The sequence below is a fragment of the Poeciliopsis prolifica genome, unplaced genomic scaffold (genome assembly GCF_027474105.1).
Source record: "Poeciliopsis prolifica strain line A6 unplaced genomic scaffold, Auburn_PproV2 SCAFFOLD020, whole genome shotgun sequence".
In the NCBI taxonomy this organism is placed as follows: domain Eukaryota; kingdom Metazoa; phylum Chordata; class Actinopteri; order Cyprinodontiformes; family Poeciliidae; genus Poeciliopsis; species Poeciliopsis prolifica.
Genome location: NW_026562395.1, coordinates 1,579,863 through 1,601,188, shown reverse-complemented (window position 1 = coordinate 1,601,188; position 21,326 = coordinate 1,579,863). Strand labels below are relative to the sequence as shown.

The window sequence follows — 21,326 nt, the reverse complement described above, 5'->3', positions numbered from 1 at the left end:
TTGTGGTAATGAATTACTTCACATTTATTTACAGGCAGTCATGGTGGTCATTTAAAAGGCAGCTAATACATTTTTAGAAAACAAATCACATTACAGAAAGAGACAGCGTAAACATTACAAAGAAATCGAAAAAGGTCATCACATTTTTGTTAACTCTCCATGATTTTGTAGAAGTGAACCGTTTGGGAAGTTCGACATAGCAGTGCAGATATGACAGAAACTATTAGATAAAGCTGCTACTGAAAGCACAATATGTGCACAAAAATAAAAAGTATATTTTCTTTTCCCAGATAATGTTTGCAAGTACAGAACCTGACATTAGTGGTAAGGCACAAAGGCTCAAACTTAATTATGTGCAAATGTATGACTGCATAAGCTCACTTAAAAAACAAACAAACAAACAAAAAAAACAAAACGCTTCTTTCATAACATCTGTGCAGTTTTGTTAATTGAATCATATTCACACGTTGAAACACTCAGATTATAAAGGTTTATTCGTACATAACTTTACTCATATGTCTTCACTGCATGCCTTTGAAAATCTAAGACATATTGAATCCTTTTGATCATTTCAAGAATACGTAAAAAAAAAAAGAAAAACAACAAAAAAGTGGAGCTTTTTCACCTTGCTTCCTAAAATGCATAATTCCCTTTAGAAGCCTTCCTGGACAACTGCTGTCATACAAGATTCAATAAAGTGGTCATTAACTTTAATGAAATGAGTAAAATAAGTACAATATTCTCTTCTTAACCAAAAGCCTGAAATTATTTATCTGATGGAAGCGGAATCTGCTAATTATCACATTATTGCACGGCACCATGTTTTGCATCTAATTAAAGCAAAAACGTTAAAGCGAACCAATAAATCACAGTATGGAAATAGGAAGAATTTCTCCACCAGTGGAAAAAGTCTTTCAAAAGTGGTTTCTGTTTAGTGCCCTTGCTAAAGTTTACACACCCCTTAAAGTCATTTATACTTTGATAACATTACAACCACAAGCCTGAATGTACTTTACAATAATCTCATGTGATAGACCAACACAAAGTGAAATCTTATTGTGAAGCGAAAGAAAACGGATCCTTGTTTTGCAAATGATAAAGTGCAGTTATATTTAGTCCCCTTTACTCTGAAACCCTTAAATGAGCCCAGAGTAACCACCTGTTCGGCGAAACCTTCAGAGGTTTGTCAGAAAACATTAAGGAGCAAACAGCATCATGCAGACCAAGGGACACAACAGGTCAGGTACAACGATGTGGGGAAGAACGGCTATAAAACATTATCCTCAATTTTCAACATTTCGCAATGGTTTCAACTCTCTTCCCGAAACAGAATAAGTATGGCACGAGTGTAAACCAAAATAAATATATTTTTTTAGATAGTTTTAATCAAGATTAAATGTTTGATTTTCTTTCTACTTCACAATCATGCACAACTTTTCGCTGGTTTATCACTTCAAGTTGCTGTAAAATACACTGTAGCTTCGGAAAGGTAGCTTCTGTAAAAATGTAGACGATTCTTTATAAAATCTCCCTGGGAATCAATACATTGCAAAGAACTTAAAACAAAAAAATCTGCAAAATAACACAATAACCTGCATCTGAACCACCTGTGTTCTCTTGTAGGTTCCAGAATCAAATAGTGCTTTGCTGCAGATGCAGAACTCCCCCACTGCATCCGGATTCCCCAGAAACTCCAGAGAATCAGCTGCAGCTTTGTCTCAGTAGGAAATTTGAAGTAGGCCAGGACCCCGCAGGACGACATTGCATACCAGAATTCATCGCTGTACTGCTTTGATGACCCACTCTGCTGCAGGATTCAGCTGGGAAAGATCTTTCATGTATGTTTCCCCGTCTAAGCATCTCTCCTCTTTAGAGAAGGCCAGAGAGAAAGAAATGATTAACAGATGGGTTATCAGGAGCTGCAGTCACTGTATCTCATGTATAAAAGATAAATGACTGAAAATTTAAACAGCTGAGTTATGTAGCGCTGGGAGTTGAACTTACTGATGTTTCCACCAATCTCATAGAGACACAAATCTTCTTTTTTCACTGACACTGAGCTGGAAACAAATGTGAAAGCAGAGAGCTACAGGCCAGTAGTCGACATTTTATTGGAGCAAAGCGAATTGAGTATACGTGCAGACGTTACCTGTCTTGGCTTAGGAAGCGAGTTAGTACATCAGCAGCTTGCAAATCTTCTGTAAGCTGAATCGCCATGGATATTTTACTGAACTGCGGTGCTTGAACTCGAATAAATCCCGGAGTGTTCTCCTGGAGAAAAGCACAGATGTGGAGAGTTAGGGGTCAAAACCATAAATTTGACGTCACACATAAATTCAAGGTTATAATCCAAAACATCTGTCTCCTAAATGAGAGTTTAGGAATACATTACTTCTCTGTTTAACAAAGTGTTACACTCTTCAAACAACTGTTACTGTTACAAATCTGTTTTTTCAAGGTCAGGCACTTAACAGTATTGTACGAAAAGCCGAAGTGTAAGCAGTGTAATTACTCTCTGCCAGCCAGATATCATATCATTTTGGAGATAAAAACAAGACTGCGAATCAGATGTGTTAACTGCTTGGCTGAAAAGGGTTGAGCAAAGGCTTGTAGTGCTCTGGAAACGATCGACAATTCAAAACGTTGCTTCAATGCTTGAGTAAAACTCTACAACATCACCACTAGATGTCACTGTTCCTCATTAGACTAAATATTGGACCTGTGGAAGGACCAGCAGGTCGGGATTCTTATTTTGAGCTAAACTGTATTGTGTGTGAGCCCCATAAAACTTTTAAATATTCCAGAACTATTAATTTACTATATATTTTTTTTAATCTCACTTAATTAAATGACCACACATGTTTTGTGTTTGTTGTCAGTGTTATAACCCATTTTTAAAACTTGTCATCAACATGTTCCACTTTCTGCTTTCAAAATGACAAGTTTGTTCTGTTTCAGCTAAGACAAAAAGTTTCAAAAATGAGAATTACACAAGGGCCCAACTTTTATGAGTTAATTATTTGATAATTACTGAATAATTACTAGCTATTACTAAAACTAGACAAGTAAAAGCAAATCCTCTCCTACCTCTGGGATAGCTTTATCAACCGGTCTCTCGGTGGTTATCTTCTTCAGCAGCTTCCGTACAGCTTTGTCCTTGTACAGTTTCCGGTGGCTTTCCATATTTTGGTGCCTGACCTGAGTCAAAATAAACTTTGGGATCTGAAGTAGATGGTAAAGGAGAGATAAAATTGTCTTTTAGAAGATACTGTACTCAAGACACATTAGAAAGCATCTCCATTGCTGATTACGGTCATGTTTAACATCTTCAGTTACCGTCCAAAGGAGATTTTGGTATCTTATGAGCAGCCGGACGATGTTGGCTGTGCTGGTTGCCATGGAGAACTCCTGCTGCTCCGTCACCTTGGATCGAAAGCCTTTGAACATGAAGATGTTGGGTGCCATGACAACAGAGACGTTGTTTAGAGTCATCTTGTTTTTGACCTGATGACTGATGACACGCTGGAAAAATTCCACCAGTGCCTGCAAAAGGAAATTCTTACTTTAAAACATGTTTCTTTTGTTGAAGAAAGACACAGCCGATGTTAATTTAGAGGGGAGTGTGCTGCTAGCTTCAAAGTCTAAGACATGGAGTATAAACCTTCTGATAGGTTGATTAAGTTTCCTGCACCTCCAGAAGTATAGGTTTATCAAGATTAATTAGCGACATGGTATTTGAAATATTGTAAATTGCAAATACTTCAGAATGGAAATACCTTGTGTCATCTGGTAATTACATTACACTCTTTATCTCATTTTTTTCCTATACGTCGATTTGAGTTCCTTTGTGCATATATAGTGTTATACAAATAAACTTACCTTCAAAGTATCCCGATTGGCCTCAGGCAACAAAAGCACCAGCAGGTTCAAGGCCTGAAGCTGTTGCTTTTTTGTGGGAAGCTCTTTCACAACACAAAGCACAACAGCATGGTCAGACCTCAAACTATGTCACATAAATTATGCAAACAGACCCGATACATACTGTTGACTGCGATAAAAGCATTGAGGTACTCCACAGTGAGCAGTGGATGGGGCAGCTCCCTGATGAACAGCTTCAACAGGCTCGCAGCATCGTGCTGCTTCACCTGCTTCCACTGAAACGTCCTGTCGTAGAAAGACGACTCGAGCTCCTGGCACAGTGACTGAATTTGGGTGAAGGCACACCAGCAGGCGATGTGAATTAGGGTGAAATCTAGAGTAAACTAATTTAAATTTATAGAGCGTCCATGCAAGAAAATACCTTGACTCTAGTGGCTGCTCCAGGGATACGTAGCAAACCTTCAGTGTCTAATCCCTCCTCCTCTACATGACTGATGAGCTGGAAATAAAGGAATGACAAAGGTAAAGAAGTAAAAAAAAGTTTTATATCAAACTGTGAAAGTAATGAGAGCTACAATACACATTATAGTACAATTGTATTGTGGTTTCAATTCAGTTCAGCTCAAAAATAACTTATTGATCCTAAAGAGAGATGAAAAAGATTCAAAACTTTATATTAAAAATGAGAGTAATTGACATTTTCCTTCATCCCTATCGTAACCTTTGCAGGGCTCTACGAGAGAGAGTGAATGAATGAATGAATGAATGAATGAATGAATGAATGAATGAATGATGCTCACCCTCTGCAGAATAAGTGGCACTTTGGTCCCAGGAACCCGTCGGTGGTCTTGATCCAAAAGAGTTATCAGAGGAACACCAAAAAGTCCACTTTCTACACACACACACACACACACACACACACACACACACACACACACACACACACACACACACACACACACACACACACACACAGAGTGAACAAAATGTGTTTTAACACATTAAAACATGCTACAGGGCCTTGCAAAAGTATTTACAACCTTTAAAACCCCATATTTTCTCATGTTAGAATTGCAAAAATCTGTATACTTTAATGGGGTTAAACACTAGCTATTTAGCACAGCAAGAATAGCAATAGTAAAAAGAGTTCTACAAAGGATTGATCGACTTATTAAGCAAAATACAAACACTTTTTTTCTAAACTACGATGTGTACTATTTCTGTCCACTTTACAATTGCACGCCACACCGTGTTGGTCTCACACATAAAATCCTAATGAATAATACAAAAGTTTGCTATTGAGAAATGAGAAATTTCCGGGAATATAAATAGCTTTGTAACACACTGTGCTTTTTTTCTTCTTCTTGTGCAACAATACCTTTGCTTTTCACTCTGCCAGGTTTATTGGCCTTGACATCTATTCCAGCTGTGTCAAAGAGAGCAGTCATCTCTACCAGAACAACTCTGCGCACCTGAAAGATTGTGTCAAAAAAACAAATACGCACACAAAACGATATCAGTCTGCCATCTAAAAAAACTCATTTTAACTATGTGTCTATAGATTGCCCTATTACAGGGTTTTTACCTTTTTCATGTCCAAGGGAGAAAGATCTCCCACTCTGGTCTGACCCGTTTTATCCCGAAGGAGCTTAAAGTCCTGAAGACAAACAAAAGCAATAACATTAGGGCACAGAGTTTTCAGTAACTGATAGAAAAATCTTTAAAAAAATCTAAAAAATACTGCCTGCATTTAAACCAGGTACAAAGTCTCAACAACATTGTCTTTATGAATGAGTTTAACTGCTATACAAACATCAACCACCAGATGTCACTGCAGTCAGTGAGGGCTCGGAAAAACAAAAAACCTCTGCTTGTTACCAACATGTCGAAACAAAGCAGAGTTATGTTGCTATTTATTCTAACGTCATCTATGAAATAAAAGAACAACATAATTACTGCTAATGATGAACAACTATTGAATAAAAAACATGATTAATTTACGTAGGTTCTTAATGTGGTATGTATATATTCAAAGTTCAGGCTGTTAAACAAACGCTGACGTGCTGAAAGCATAAGTATACCTGTAGATACGCCACACAGCCATTGTGTACAATTTTATGACTCACTGGAAGTTTGTCATCAGAGGAGTTAAGGCTGCTGTTGACCTTCAACCTCTGATTATTGTCCCGGTAAGAGAGCGCCTGCTCCGAAAACGCCACTTCTACATTCAGTTCTGTCTCCGTTTCTGCAGAGAGGTACAGAGAAATGAAATAATGTGCTCAACAGGTAGTTTTTTTTAATGTTTTTGTGCTGATGATCTGAAACCACGAGGCAGGAAAAAAATGCTTAAGTGTCGTTTCATCTCCCTGCGTATTAGTCATTGCAGATGTCAAAAAGGAAGTAAGAGGGGTCTGTTGAGTTTCAACTACTGTGATAGAAAATTAACCCGCATTTACAAGGAGTCACGTAACTTCCTACCATTTACAGAAATGCTACCCTCACCTGTATGCATGCCCTGCTTTTAAATCAGTATTTTGATCTGAATCTAATCAGCTTCCCTAAACATTTCCTTTGATGCATCAGTCATCGACGGCACTTCCTCTAAAATTCAGCACAGACTTCTGCTACTATCCTTATTCAATTCCTGTCATATATGACTAAATTAAACAGAATCCTTCGGATTTAGTTTCTTTCTCGCTGAGATGAAATCTCAGTTCCAAGGCAGACATTTATTTGGTCCCAGTTTCATAAAATCCACAACAAAGAATCCTGAATGTGCTTTATTTTAGAGGTGTGAGCTGCTCATACCAGCAGTAGTTGCATCTTTCTCACTTCCCTCTTTCAGTTCAGGAGGCTCTTCATTCTGTAACGAGCATAACAGTGAGACACTGCAGCACAAGACGTTATGACACAGAGCAACATGCTACAAATATATATAAATATATATAATGAACTCAACCCAATTCAAAACTGCTTTATTTATTTTAAAAGGAAATTAAATGTTGTAACTCATAGCAGGTCCTGAATGATAGCATCTGTTGGCAAGAACTGCTAATCCATCTCATTTGTTTTTGCCGCTCCTCTTTTGCACCCGTTTTGCAAAATGTACCTGTATATTTGGGCCAAATCCATATACTTTTTCTGTTTGAAAATCGTTAATGTAAACAAAATTACAAAACTAAGGCAAAAAAAAAATAAATGAGTAAAGTCTGAAAAATGTCTACAAAAAGAACAAACTAACAATCTATACAGATTTATTAATGCTCAATATCAGAAACTACAATACAGAGGCAGGCAAATTTTTTTTTGACTATTTCAAAGTCTTTATTTTAAGGTTTCTAGCGTGTTTTTCATGCTGATGTGAGGTTCATCTGATCACCTTTTCAGGAGGTCTGAATATATCCCGAACATCAGGGAAGTGTTGGCGGTTGCGTCGCCGGAGCAGAGTCTGCTGATAAGACGACACACGAAGCTGCACAGCGGCGGCCTGCGTTCTGGTGAGGGTGGACAGGAACACGGCGCTGTCTTCCTGTCAACCAATAGGAGCCAAAATTAGAGGAAGGTATTTTCTCGTGTATTGTCCCGATTCTCATTGATCTGTGAATCTGTATGGGTTGTTTATCTGCTCACATTGTCCTCGGGTGCCAAGGAATCGTCCACCAATCGTACTAGCCCTGCCTCTGTAAGCCACGCCTCCTCATGCTCTCCTTCTAAAGAAGGAGAAAAAGTCATTTTTCTCAGACATGAAGGACCAAAAGGATGAAGGGAAAGAAAATGGGAAATAGATAAATAATTTTCTGTATTTAGTCTTCTTTTTCCAGCCTATAAAAATATGTTTTACATAAAAATTACTAAAATGGGTAAAATTTGTTCTTGTACAAAACAGTTAAATAATTATACTACATGGAAGAGATTAATAACAAAGATAGGTGAACAAAGAAATCATACAGGAAAAAGCTTCCTGAGAACAACAGACCCTAATATAACAGGAAAAAGACAGACAAATATTTAATTTCTAACGAGCAATGGCATTAAAACAGTCTGCATACGTCATCGTTGACTTTCACTTGGTCATCAGCTTTAAAGCATGTTTCAGTAAATGTCTCCAATGAAGCAAAATGATCCAATTCAAGGACAAAAATTGCAAAAACTAAAACGCGACAGTCTTTTTGATGCAGCTTTGACAGTAAGTTCTGATTCGGCAACAAAAAGAAATACAAAATGTCAAACAAGCTTACTCCCAGCATGTTTCCATAAGTCAGATAAAGGGCATTTTTCCAAGTTGCATATCTAATATTCAGATTATGACAGAAACTAAACTACACACACGACCCAACTACCAGTAGAAAAATATCTGCATATGTAGGAAAATAAAGTTTTATTTAATCCCGTCAATAGAAACAGAATATCCCACCTTCAGGAGCTTTCTGCTGCTCCTCCTCTTGAGTTTCTCCTTCTCCTCCTCCCCTCCCATGTCCTTCCCCTGAACTCTTGATGTTCTCAATCTCCGTCCAGTAGTCGTCCATCTCCAGATCATCCAGGGAGTCCTGTGGGAAGTGCAAACACTCAGGGTCTGAGATGTGAACATTTACAGCTTCGAGACGTTGTTCTCGGGTCCGTCCTCAGCTGAGGTTGTCTTCCTTGATATTTTCACACATGAAAAACCCTTCAGGACCTGACGCAACAAGTTAAAGGTAGAAAGGAAAAACAAAACAAAAAAAAAAAACAAGCACAGCCTGTCAGAACAAGCCTCAGGCAGTTTCTGCCAGAGTTCCCATCATTAAAACAAAAATATCTTTTTACGTAACCCCCCTAAATTTAATCACACTTATTATAACGCAAAGAAATAATTTTTAAAAGAGCCATTTGTCGCTTCGGATATTTAAAAATGGCTGGCTAATGAGCTGCCCAAGATAAATTCCCATTCAAAAAGTTGTATTGAGGAAACAGGAAACAAATAATGGCTCAAGTTAAATTACAAGCAAGTATGGCTGTTTCTGGAAGACCCACTGAGAAAAATGCTGAAAAACATTTGCACAATTGAGAACACAGACAAAAATGTGTCAAAGCACAAAGAGAAGTCACTTTGTTGGTCACACAGTTAACAGCTCACAGTCGCCCCCTATTGAACAGGAGTGTGAAACCATGACTTTATGAGCTGAACCCCTGGCATAACTGGCCCCAAACTACATAAAATAGGACACATTTAAACACAAAATGCATTAGAGATGTTGATGATGATATGACTTGCGATAGATGAAATATTAGAAATACTTCAATCCAATTAGTGATCTCCAGTTTTAAATATTTTAAACCCGCTTCAGGATATTGTATTGACGTTTAAAAATCTAGCCTAATCGAGAACAGATGCAGGTTGAGAGGTGAAACAGATAAATCATATGTAATATGTTCAGCCTTCCTGTTTTCTGTTCAAAGTCATTGCTCTCTCTTTTGTAGACTAAATTAGTCACAGATGCGCCTCAACATGTAGGTTAAATTTAAAAAGCATTCTTCTTTGTGCTTATCCTGACTTTTTTTTTTAAACTACTGACCTAAAGATTTCTTCACTCAAGTATATCTTCTTCACCAAAGGTAACTTTTTCTCTGTCATCCACTGGTTTGTAGTATACAAAAGTTTAAATGGTTAATAACAAGCCAACCAATTGTATTCCTTCAGTTCTTACCTGAGAGAAGCTGCGCTGGCATGTGGGCTGTTTTCTGGGTTTGGAGTTGGGACTGTGCCTCGGACTGGAACCCAGCTTAGGGCTGGAGGAAGGCTGGGACCCGGGATGAGCAGAAGAACTTGAACTTGACTCAGTGTTGCTCGCTCCTGTACCACTGGTGTCCAACGAAGGTCCATATCTATCTTCTTGTTGTGTGCTTTGGTTATGTTCAAGACTGTAGTGGCCTGTTTTGCGACTGTTAATGAGACACAAAAAGAAGAAAAAAAAAGAAGTAAAAATATATAATATGTATTTAGCTAAAATCCTTGAAAGCATTCCAGCTGGAAATTATTTTTTGTTTCACTTGTAGTTGTGTACTTTGCACCATGTTTATCAGACATGGTAATAGCTACACACTAATCATAAAAGTATTCCTTGGTTAGAGGCGTTGTGTTGGTTAGAGCTGTTACACTCAGCCATGTCTTCTTGGACTTGCAGTAAATGTGTTCAACCCAAATCTGTGAGTGTGTGTCAAAACAGGTGGGTTTGTCAATGGTTGAAATCACAGAAAAACCAATAAACATCTTGTATTTTCAACCAGGCTGCTAATGACGTCAACATCTGCCGGGGAACAAAAATAGCACACCCCGTGGCCCTCAACCTTCGCTTCACCATAGATAAACACATAAATCTTAGTCAGTCTATTGCTGAGGTGTACAATAATGTTGCTTAGCACAGAGAAGATAGAGTGGCCTGCTAAGAGTAACAGAGTGACTTCACTTACCAGGTGAAACCACCCTCATGCACATTTAGCAAACAACTCAATGATGTTTGCACAGCTAAAAATAAAAGGGAAGCAAATACAAGAGTAATATTATACTTACATGTTTTGGATCAAACTAATTTTTATAAAAGTTAAAAAAAATAACCCAGGTAAATCCAAAAAGCCATCTCTAAATTATGATTTAGTTTATTAGCAGCAAAAAGAAAAGCTATCTGAATCAACCTGTTGTGTCGGGGGGAAAAAAAATGACCCGTTCCATAAATGATAAATGAGTTACCGTCCTATGTTGACAGATGAGTTAAATTTCATGAGCTACACTCCTATCTGATTATTTCAAGACCTATACTAAGAAATCAAGAAAAAGATCTCAAAAAGCAACACTTCCTGCACTGTTTCAGAGAAATTCAAGAACAAAGCCACCAGCATCTGCAACATGCTAGAAAAGATATTTCTGACATATTGGGACTAAGGCAAACCACAGTGAAATCCACTATCCTTAAACAGAGTGGCTAGTCTACAAAAATGACTCTGAAAGTGTATCAAGAACTCGGGAGGTTAAAGATTCCCTAATAATAACTTTTGGTAAAATCCTCTATGGACTGACAAGACCAAAATGGACCACTTTGGAGGATTTTGTGCCCCATTACTTCTGTCACAATCCTAATTCAGCATTTGATAAAAAAGGATCATACTGATAATAAAACATGAAGGTAGCTGTTTTACAAATGTCTGATTTGTTGGTGATTTGTTGGACCATACAGTTTTGCATCTGGTAGAAAAACAAATAGCCACCATTAGTTGGTGACCTTACGCACAATCGGTACAAGTTTGGAAAGGCCTTGTCAAAATGTGAACTTAGATTTGCTGATCTTAACCAGATTGTTTATGCTCAGAAATCATTGAATGTGACTATATAAAAATAATTTTGCAAAAAACATGGGGGCAAAATTTATCTGCTGTGATGTGTCCCTCTGTCATTTATTCCAAATGTTTCATGTAATGACAATTGCTGCTGCCAAGGGTGGAACAACCAGTTATTAGGTGTAGGCAAATTAACTTTTCACATCGGATCAGTGTCCCCCCCCCTGAAATGAAATCATAATTTGAAAACTCCTTTTTGTGTGTTCTTAATTTATCTTTATCTAACATAAAATGCCATAAGTTGAACAAAATCTTATAACAAGAAGAAACATGTGAGGGGAGAAATACGTTTGTACAGAACTGTGCACATCTTTTGTATGCAAAATTTGTTTTAATACAGTAGAATAATCTAACGTTAAAACATTTGAAAAATGTCTGATTCTATAATCTTGTCCACACTGGCGGCAAACTTGTCTTGTTATCATATTTCCTGTTCGTGCTCTGCAGTTGGAGCTGCTGCAGAGCAGATGATGCAGCTTCCCAGAGCTCTGTGTGGCCTCCGTCATATTTCCGCCAACAGCTGCTGTACGGTGGTTTTCACCTGTCGTGTCCATCTATTTGCATGTGATCATCTAGTCAAACACACCATCACGAATAGCCACGCTCGTCGGCCTACTTGTTAAAAAGAAAATCCTGGGACACGTAAACAACAAACTGGATTAATCGGTAAGACTTGGGTTACTACAAGTTACAGGAAAAACACTGGCAAGTTTTTCACTTTTTTAAATTTTTTTTTAAATTATATTTTGGATTGTAAGCTCTGGTGTTTGAAAATAGTCCATGTTGCACACTGAACCACAAGAGTTTTTATGTAGGAAAGAAACATTTTTGTTGGAGTTATAAAAGTTCATCAAGGTAGTGCATGAGAAGGACAGCACTGTGACTTGATGTACTGTATTAATTAACTTGGAATTACCAGCAGAGAGCATTAATCTGAAAGTTCAGAGTGAGGCCACATACCACAGCAGACCTTCCACCAAGCTCTGTTTAACTTACAATAAAACTCCGAGAGACATCAGACTAAACCCCAAATCATTACCATTCCTTTTCGTTCACAGCTCCTTCACTTGAAATATTTCTCCTTTTCTCCTCCTCCTCTTATCTAAAAACACCCGCTGAGATTTAGTTGAGTTTATGTGATCCGTGTCCTCCTCTGCGCTCCTAATTACATAAACTTGCTCTGATCTCTGTTGCTCCAGCTGAAGTGCTTTCACTTGAATGGAATTGCAAAAATGTTCCTGTTTTGCTGGGTTTCTGCAGAATATTTGGGTTAAATCTAATCAACACACGCCAGCTCACTCAAAAGCGAGTAAATCATTTACATTTACCAAGCTTTAAAGGTACTTTAAATTATAAATCAGGTTTGCAGATAAACACAGCAAGCCGCGTTAGTCTTTCATTCATTAATTTGGCCATCACAAATGCATGCTTTCAAAGAACAAAATAACAGCTAACGGATCAAGAGACTCCTCAGCTGTTCACTTTAGAGTCTGCAGTTTGATTTCTACAACTTTTCTCTCGTAGACGATTAAAAACTCTTCCTGGCAGAGATCTAGATGAGTCTCTTGGAAGTTACTACATTTCATTGGATGGCATAGAAAGGGCAGAATAGTCAGGAAATAATGAGCAAGAATGATTCACTAACTCTGCCTCTTCCCGGACTGCATAAACTGTGCGTTTTATTGTCCAACAGATTTTAAAGTTCATCAACTGTAGCTCGAGTCAGCATGCAATAAATAGAAAAAAAATTTCCAAAAATGAGGAACAATGGTGGAAAAAAAGCTGTTTAGGTAGAAAGAGTTTTTTTTTCTTCTTCTTTTACAAGCTGTAAAGACGGGAGTAGATTGTAAAAAGTCAAACCAACAAAACTTCTTGGAATTAAATAAAAAACATTATTAAGCTATGAATGGGCAGTTATTTCAATCCTATAGTTTGTTTTTATCTGAACTAAGTGGCACTACAGGAAATCAAATGAGATTATTGTAGATTTCAGGAGAAACAGAATTAGGTCAAGCATTATTTGCTTCATGGAAGAAGTGGAGGTGGTTGAGGAACATAAATACCTCAGTGTTCATCTGGATAATAGGCTGGATGAAAGCGGTCTACATGAAGGGACAGAACATATATGTTTGCTATGCAGAACTCCATCTTTTCTGCTGTAATCTGTTGGGGAATAGCTGCATCAGAAACCAGGAATTTGAAAAAGCTCAACAACCTAATAAAGAAGGCTGGTTCTGTTTTGGGCACTACTTTGGAAATAATAGCTCTGAGAATCCTCTTTATCAGACTGTCAAATAACAAATCCCATCATACCTTTATTAAACAAAAGTAGTATGATTTTAAACACATTTATGATCATTTGATATCCATTATAGTCTATGGTTACATTTTTCACAAGAGAAAAAGCCACAACACATTGGCTATGTGAGTGAGTTACACTACGACAATGAGCCTTTGCCTTTCAGCACTAGGCTAGGCTAAGCTAAGCACCAACGCAGAAAGTTTTAGCTACAAATTGTATTACAGTCATGGACAAAAGGTCCATGACTGTAATACAAATGTGACTGAACAAGCTTCCACAAGCGAAGTGTCAGCCGATGAAATAGTTGATAAGAGAAAAAAAAGATGAATTTGATTGTACGGAAGTGGGCCGGCTATCTAAGATCTGATCAACATCAGGCTTCAGTGTCGTGCCAACTCGAGGCAGAAACACACCAGATCTGTTCCACCATCTGAAGCATTCCCACGCCACAGAACATTCAGAGGGTCAGAGGATGAAGCACCATAAAAATACAATCCATAAGGAGCTCGTTTTATTTTAGAGGGAGAGGAAATTATCTTGCTCTTCAGTTTAAAATAAAAGACATACTTTTAAATGTTTTTGTTAGCTTTTGGTGTAAAAGACTGCGACAATATGTGGAGGATGAGAGAATATCATACTGTCCCTCACCTTGTCACACCTGTTAAAGGTGCATTTCACAAATTTCAGGAAACTGTGTCAGGGTTTTTGTGGCGCCTGAGCATACGCATCATGGAGCGGCTAATTAAAAGTCTGATATTTTTGACAATATGTGTATTGATCTAATGAGATAAATATTTATAACCTTATTTCATATTAAAAATGATAGACATGGGGTGATAGGTGTTTCCTAAATGAGAGAATAACAGACGCACAAGCATGGTCAGTCAAAAACAAACCCCAGGCTGACAAAAAAAAAAAAAAACAAGCAAAATGTTCAATTCGATACAGACCATCCAAGCATTCTGATTGGACAAGACTTTCCTACCTCAATGACTGTTTAAGTTTCCCCCTGTTGGATAGAAAATATGAATTTACACTGTGTTTAAACAAGAGCTTAACATGTTTAATGATTGGAACTTGGTAATATATGAGAAAATGAAAGCTGGAGTGCATGCAAGTCTTCCTTTTTTAGAAATAAGGTTATCAATACACTGGGCACAATTTGTATAAGTTTAAAGATTTATTGTGACTACATTATGTTTACAGTCCTAAACCTGACAGAGGCTGCTCTTGTAAATAAAACAGTTTCACACTTCCGAGTAGAGATGACCTAAAAAGGACAACAGAGCTGCAGCTGGACGTGCAGTTGCTCTAAACTTTGTTCCGTCTTCATCCACACACCTTTGATCAGCTTGATGGAGGGTGTAAGCCAGTCAGTGTGTCTGGCAGTGTGAGTGGGGGGAGCAGAGAGGAAACCCTTTCATCCAGCAAACAATAATTTCAACGCTGGTGAGAGGAGCATAAGTTGGGATCTGAGGAAACGTCTCACCCAGACTGTTCAATGCCAATTATCAGTTTGTGTGACTTCTTGGGTGAAGATGATTCCACCTGCCTTTCTGTTACTGATAACTATTTTCCGTTTTCTTTGATGCTTAAATCGACAATGGAGATTAAACTTGTTACTTGATTTTATCTCACTGTGAGAAAAACATTAGAAGTTTTGAATAAAGAGATCGTCTGATGTTGCCATCGCCTTAATCTTTAACTCCTTCCACAGACCTTCTTTCACAATCAAGTCGAAACCTAAATCTCCAAGGGGTGTGAATAATATTGGGCTTAACCATACCAAAGCGCTAACATTTAGCAATAAAAACACTCCTCATTGTGAAAGTTGTTACTAAGGAGTGAAAACTCAAAGTTTGCCATTTTTTGTACTTGTGAGAAGCTTGAAAATTATGACAAAATGTACCACGTCTCTATGAAAACCACTATAAGCGGTTTACAAAGTAACAGGATGGTTGAACTTATTAAAGTTGGTCTGTTTATGAACTTCCAATTTCTGTACAAACTGAACCCTACCAATACCCTAACATTTGACCATCTATTTTAAATCTGAATTAAGGAAAGAGTCTGCATTCTCAAAGGAATTAAGTTATTAATGCTAACACTGCTAGCATAGAGTTTAAAATAACACATTATTGACCAACACTGTGAGAAATGACAAGAAACCTGCAATTTCCAGAACATCAAATCTACGACTTTTCAGGACCACTACTATTCAAATAAGATCTTCAAGTAAACATACAAATAATTCAAGTTTTTTTTCTTAAGTTTAATCATTAACATACTTAGTAACTTGATAAAGTTAAAATATAACTTAGTTGAGCATTCAAATCTGTTTCCTTTCAAGCCAAAGTTCAATGAATAAAAAAACACACACTCTTCCAGACAAACAGCAGAAAAAGTCAGTTTTGATTTCATTTCCCTAAACAATCAACAATTAGTCAGTTTTACTTCACAATATAATCAAACCCTGACTTCTTAACCAGAACTAGGACCTGTTATGAATTAATACCAACCAGTGGAAAAGTTAAATTTATTCTTCATTGTCGTTGGTTAAGCAGCAAGCAATTAGTGTCGAGCTTTATTTAAATGGTAATTTGCTTATTTTGGATAGAAATATGCTACGCCCATTTCAGTGGACACAGGGTCAAAGGCTTCTCAAATAGCCCTCATGCATAACTATGCGATTGTACAGTTTACTAGCAAAGAATGGGAGAGTGTAGGAAATTTATGAAGAGGATAAGTACTGCTTGTCCCCATCAACAATGGCCTCAAAACTTAGCATGTGCATTCAGATCAACAGATGTCAGCTGGCGCATTTGAAGACAGAGCATGTCTCTGTCCGTTCCCCACCCCCACCGCTATTTGGCTCAACGATGACCAAATGCTTCAGTATACAATCTGCCCTTCAGATCAGATGAATCCGTAACATACAATTCATCCTTGTGTGACGGAAAACTCCTAACATCCCAGACAGTTTACCATTCTTGATCATCTTGACTCTATTTTATGCGTCTGAATTAATACAAGTGATTGAGCTTAAGTTAGTCACTGCGGGGAACTGAAAAACAAAACCTCTCTGCCCAATTTCCACACTTCCTTCCATTTAAAGGACAAAGACAATGCCTTGCAAGACTCCCGAGCAGACGCGTAACCCAAGGCTCCGTAGGTAGGATGTCTAGCTGGTGCGAGGCCAGAAGCTTACGGTCTGTTTGTTTTACGTTTCCTGACCTGAGGAGAACAATGGCCTCCAAACTTAGCCTCACACCGGTCAGCCTAGACGGGACTCACACACACTGCTGACCGAGGTGAGACAAAGGAAGTCTGTAATGTGACTCTTTCTTTTTAGCAAGGTAAGCAAGCCATCTGGAACACGCGCATCTCCATTTTATCTACCGCACACTCACAGTGGTTGACGTATCAATATAAACCAAAAGGGTAGTTGTTTTCTAATCTTTACCACATCACAGATTGTTTTGCTGATGCAGCATCTTCACATTTTGCACGAGGATGAACAGATGAGGATATTGTAAAAACGTAGGACTCAGATTTGTCTGTAACTGTTTGAGCAACGTCCTAAAAATAAGGATGTCGCTCAACGCAAGAATAAGTGATTTACAATTTTGAATCAGCAAGTCTGTACTGAAAGTTTGTGATTTTATTTATTTTTTTTAATAGAGGGTGAAGAAGAGTTTAAATGTTTTTATTTCAAGAGGATCACACTGAATTGGTTAAATCCACAGAAGGCCCACAGAACAAATAGGAAGAGAAATATTCCAGCCAAGCTATGAAGGAAGACACTTCAGCGCTCTTTCCTTCCTTTTTGGGTGATGAAACGTTTAGTATAGTCAGTATGCTTAGTCATCTCTTTCCTTTAGCAGTGCAATATTCTCACAATTTCAGGCATCCTGTTTTGGAACTGTGGCAAAGTTTTTATCTCCCTTTAAACTTCACAAAAGCCCTGACATGAATTTTCAGTGGAATGAAGTGAGAACTTTGACTGGGACGTTCTAACTCAAACGCTTCGGTCTAACAAATGTCATTGTAACTCTGGCTCTAGTAGGTTGACCTCCAGGATTACCCCATATTTTGTCTTCCTATCAAAACTCTTCTGGTTCTTGTCGGTGCTGATGGAAAAACACCCCACAGCAGCCACATAGGGTTCTGATAGAAAGTTCAAAGTTTGTTTTATAAGACCAAATTACCTTCTTCCCAATGCATACCCTTTTCTCTAGAAGGCACTTGGTAAACTTCAAATGAAACTTCTTAACACTTACCCTACTCCATTAGCAGTGACCAGGTCAGTGCCATATTTTGATCAGCCTGCTGTTTCACGATTATGCACTACTTTGTGTTGGCTTAATGAATAAAACATGGCTGTACTTGTGGAAATAACCAGAGTGCATAGTTTTGCACTCTTCTAAAATAAATCATAGCTAAATGACAGATAAATGACATGTTTTATGTTTCATTAAAGTCTTAAAATTTCTAGTCATTATAGAAAAGCTAGTGTACAATGTTTTCATTTGAGGGCATCAGCGTTTCTTTTAGCCAATATCGGTTTTCATTCATGTTTTTTTTTCACAAACAGAAATAAATGACCGTACCGCTCAAATCATCCATAAAGAATGACTCTATAATTATGTCAAACAATTAAATAGTAGACAATTACACGACCATGGACTTAAGGAACAATTCAAATCTAATTAACCTTAGACCTGAAGGTGTGTGTGGAAGCTGTGAATTAGCCACCTTTGTGTAATCTAGCACAGTGCAACAAAGTCAAGGTGAACCTGCTGATTAGAAATGAGGTAAAGGAAAAACATAAACCCGAGCCCAAGGGTGGAGCCGCGTGGTCCCAGGAGCTACAATTAAAGAAAAAAGTGCCTGCCTGTGGTGCAGCTCTGCACACAGCTCTGACTGCTTTCTGAGTTTTAACTTTCCTGCAATGTCAGCACATTCACGCCACTCAGGCTGCAAAATGAGAAAAAGTGCGCCATCACTCTGACCTTTGCCCACTTGCTCGAGAACACGCAAGACGCACGTAGCTATAGTTCAGCTCCCCCCTGAAGGAATGAGCTGCGGTCACAATACCAGGTCGCATTTCCCACCTGAGCAAGTCGGGCTCCCGGTTCGGTACCGGCGGACAGCTGGGAGTGGAACCGCCACATAGTCCGGTTTGCGGTAGCAGCTCGGCGTTGCTGTGGTAACCCGTTAAAACCACTCCCTGAGACTGGTGCCGACTCATGTTTCTCCCTTTTTTCGTCTTCCGTCTGTCTCATTCACGGCTGACATCCGATCTATAATCTATAGATGAGCTCCGCCTCCGCTTCGGAGTGTGTTTGAGGTCCTATCTGCGGAGGCTTTCCATAGCTGGACTTCTCTGTCGCCGACTCACGCGGACTCGAACCTCCACTCCGTCCGGACCCTGGTCTCGTTCCCTCTGGTGTGTCCTCTCCCGGAGCGCAGGAGCAGGACTGGGGCTGGATTACACGCTGACCGCAGATCAGGGATTGGCCGAATCAGCAGGTCAACTTTCCAGAGACAACACCGCCCCCTCCTGGTGTATGAGAGTACTGACTGTTTTCTGCTGGGAGAAGTCCGCATCCCAAATGGCATGCATGCAGTGAGTGAACCCCAAAATGACTCGTTCTCCTGGCAGATTTAAGCTTCATTCAACCAATAAATGATGTTTCACTGGAAATTATGTATTTACCAATTTAATTTGAATTAAAAATATTTTAAATTTGCCAGGATTATGAATGAGTTTGGATTTAACTGTGCAATTTCTTTCAGTTTTAAACTGAAGAGGAAAAAATTTAATGCATGCTGTGAGTACATTAAAATTAGACTTTTAGACCACATCACTGAACCTGCTGGGACCTTGACCCGGTGCAAAGACATTGAACAAGTTTGTTGAGTATTGACAATCAGAATAATGATCTGAAACTGTTTTAAATAATGTCTTAGTCTTTCATATTTTAAACTACATATTATCAAATGTAATCTGGTTTTCTTAAAAAAAAATAAATAAATAAATAAATAAATAAAAAAGAGGGGGTGAAATATCCATTCACATTATCATACGATGTTACAGCTTAGCAGCTAACTTTAGCATCAGTCTCTAGTGGTTTATGACCAAACTTTCTTACATTGCTTTCACTGTAACAACCAAAATGTAACTTCTGAAAAAGTTGGTCTGTTTCAATTGTCTACTTCGCCCAAATGAAATGGCACCCTGGGTGGTGAGCCATACTACTGTAAATAAAACACTATCCCTATTGGCATCCCAACAGGATGAATACTTTGTATAAATTCATAAACTGAACATCAATAATAATTGATTGTATTAATTAAGCAAAGATGGATTTTCATTTCTGCACAATTGTTTAATCAGTTCAGTTAAATGAAACCTGTCTACGAAGTCCAACCTCCATCAACAACAACTAGAAATGTACTCGGTGGTGTGACACTGTACATGTGTTTGAAACTATTTTGTTGACCTCGCTACAATCAACTACAACCAGAATCCTTCAATTTCTACAAAAAAAAACAAACAAGCAAACAACAGAGAGCAGCAAAAGCAAACAGTACAGTAAAACTCACTTGGATATAATTATTTTTGTATGAAGAAACAAGATTTTGTGGATTAAGAATACATTTTCATTCTCGGGAACATTGCTGACTTCAAAAAACAAAAGTCTGTGAAACAACACATGGATCAGAGCAAAGGGACAGTCACTAATGCATGTTCACACACTTGTTTGTACACAGAAGCCTTGAAACGAACAGCTTGGTTTAGACCTGCTTACCTAAGATGGAAGCACTCCACGATCCTGGAGACCATTCTGTCCGTCTATCTCAGAGTCTGGTGATCTTTCTTTAACACAGCATGGCTTACAGGCCATGTGCTGGTAAATGGTGGTAAAACACTCACACAGAGACACTGTGGCAAGCGGATTAACCAGCAAGGTCAATCAGACTTTTTTTTTTTTCCTGCTCCTCCCAGTCTCTGATCCTTTTGTCATCCCAACCTCTTTTAGTTCCAGTATTCCCAGTTGGCCCAGTAACTCCCATCTGAATACATCTGCCCCTGTCATTTCTGCTCCTCTGCATTCCTTCTTAAAGATGTTATCAGCCTCACTGCAAAGGTCACAAACATGCATTTGGTAAAGAAGGAGGCGTCAGGCCTACCCTGTTTAAAAGACTGATGGCTGATGTCAAAATTAAAGGATTCATCTTAGTGAAATGTAAGATCAAAAGCAACAAAACTCCAGATCCCCTCAGTTGGTGTTTAAACTGAAGCAGAAATATTACAGGGGTCAGCTGTGAGTTGTGGCTCTGGTATACTCCTCATATTTGTTGGCACGGAAAGAAACTTTGTGACAGTTTTAAACAAACTCAACAGCTGAAAGAGCTCCCCCTACTGACGATATGAGGACAATGAAAAGCCAAATGAAAAACAGGCTTCAGTTACATGTTCGCTACAGCTACCTGTGATGACAGAGAATAGATCCCGACCAAGTCGGTTCAAATAACCTACTGAAGAGTTTACGACTCTTTTGAGTAGGGTGCATCATTAAAGCAGGGTTTGTAAATTTCAATTCTCTTCCTTGTACTTAAGGTTTCCAGTAATATTGCATTTGAAAATATCTGATTCTTTCAGATTTTGATTGATTTTTTAGATTTTTTTTCCAGCATACACCTGACATAAACACATTTAGGTTTCATCACCTTCAAGTTCAAAACATTATGGAACATGAGATTTATCACA

The 21,326-nt window shown here is 38.3% G+C and overlaps 1 protein-coding gene across 2 annotated transcripts; it reads right to left on the bottom strand.

Moving 5' to 3' along the window:
- arhgap18 (Rho GTPase activating protein 18) lies at window positions 1-20,521 on the bottom strand. Of its 2 annotated transcripts, none has more exons than XM_055044141.1 (18): window positions 20,365-20,521; window positions 9,564-9,798; window positions 8,294-8,426; window positions 7,510-7,589; window positions 7,259-7,408; window positions 6,688-6,742; window positions 6,006-6,124; window positions 5,465-5,536; window positions 5,258-5,351; window positions 4,680-4,771; window positions 4,301-4,378; window positions 4,043-4,202; window positions 3,880-3,962; window positions 3,337-3,543; window positions 3,088-3,222; window positions 2,150-2,271; window positions 2,005-2,060; window positions 1-1,867 (listed from the first exon to the last, which is right to left on the bottom strand). In XM_055044141.1, the coding sequence occupies exons 1-18, from the start codon at window positions 20,397-20,399 to the stop codon at window positions 1,776-1,778; spliced, it is 1,998 nt and encodes a 665-aa protein (XP_054900116.1). In that variant the 5' UTR covers window positions 20,400-20,521; the 3' UTR covers window positions 1-1,775. The 2 variants fall into 2 exon arrangements, with proteins under 2 accessions (XP_054900116.1, XP_054900115.1); XM_055044140.1 differs by lacking the exon at window positions 20,365-20,521 and adding an exon at window positions 18,664-19,015.
- Window positions 20,522-21,326: the final 805 nt, after the last annotated feature.

Excerpts from the sequence above, each read along its gene's own strand:
- arhgap18 (XM_055044140.1), bottom strand. The coding sequence starts at position 18,800 with ATGAGTCGGCACCAGTCTCAGGGAGTGGTTTTAACGGGTTACCACAGC. Across the intron at positions 5,352-5,464 it reads CTCCCTTGGACATGAAAAAG|GTGCGCAGAGTTGTTCTGGT; the intron begins GTAAAAACCCTG and ends ACAATCTTTCAG. Across the intron at positions 3,223-3,336 it reads ACCAAAATCTCCTTTGGACG|ATCCCAAAGTTTATTTTGAC; the intron begins GTAACTGAAGAT and ends CATCTACTTCAG.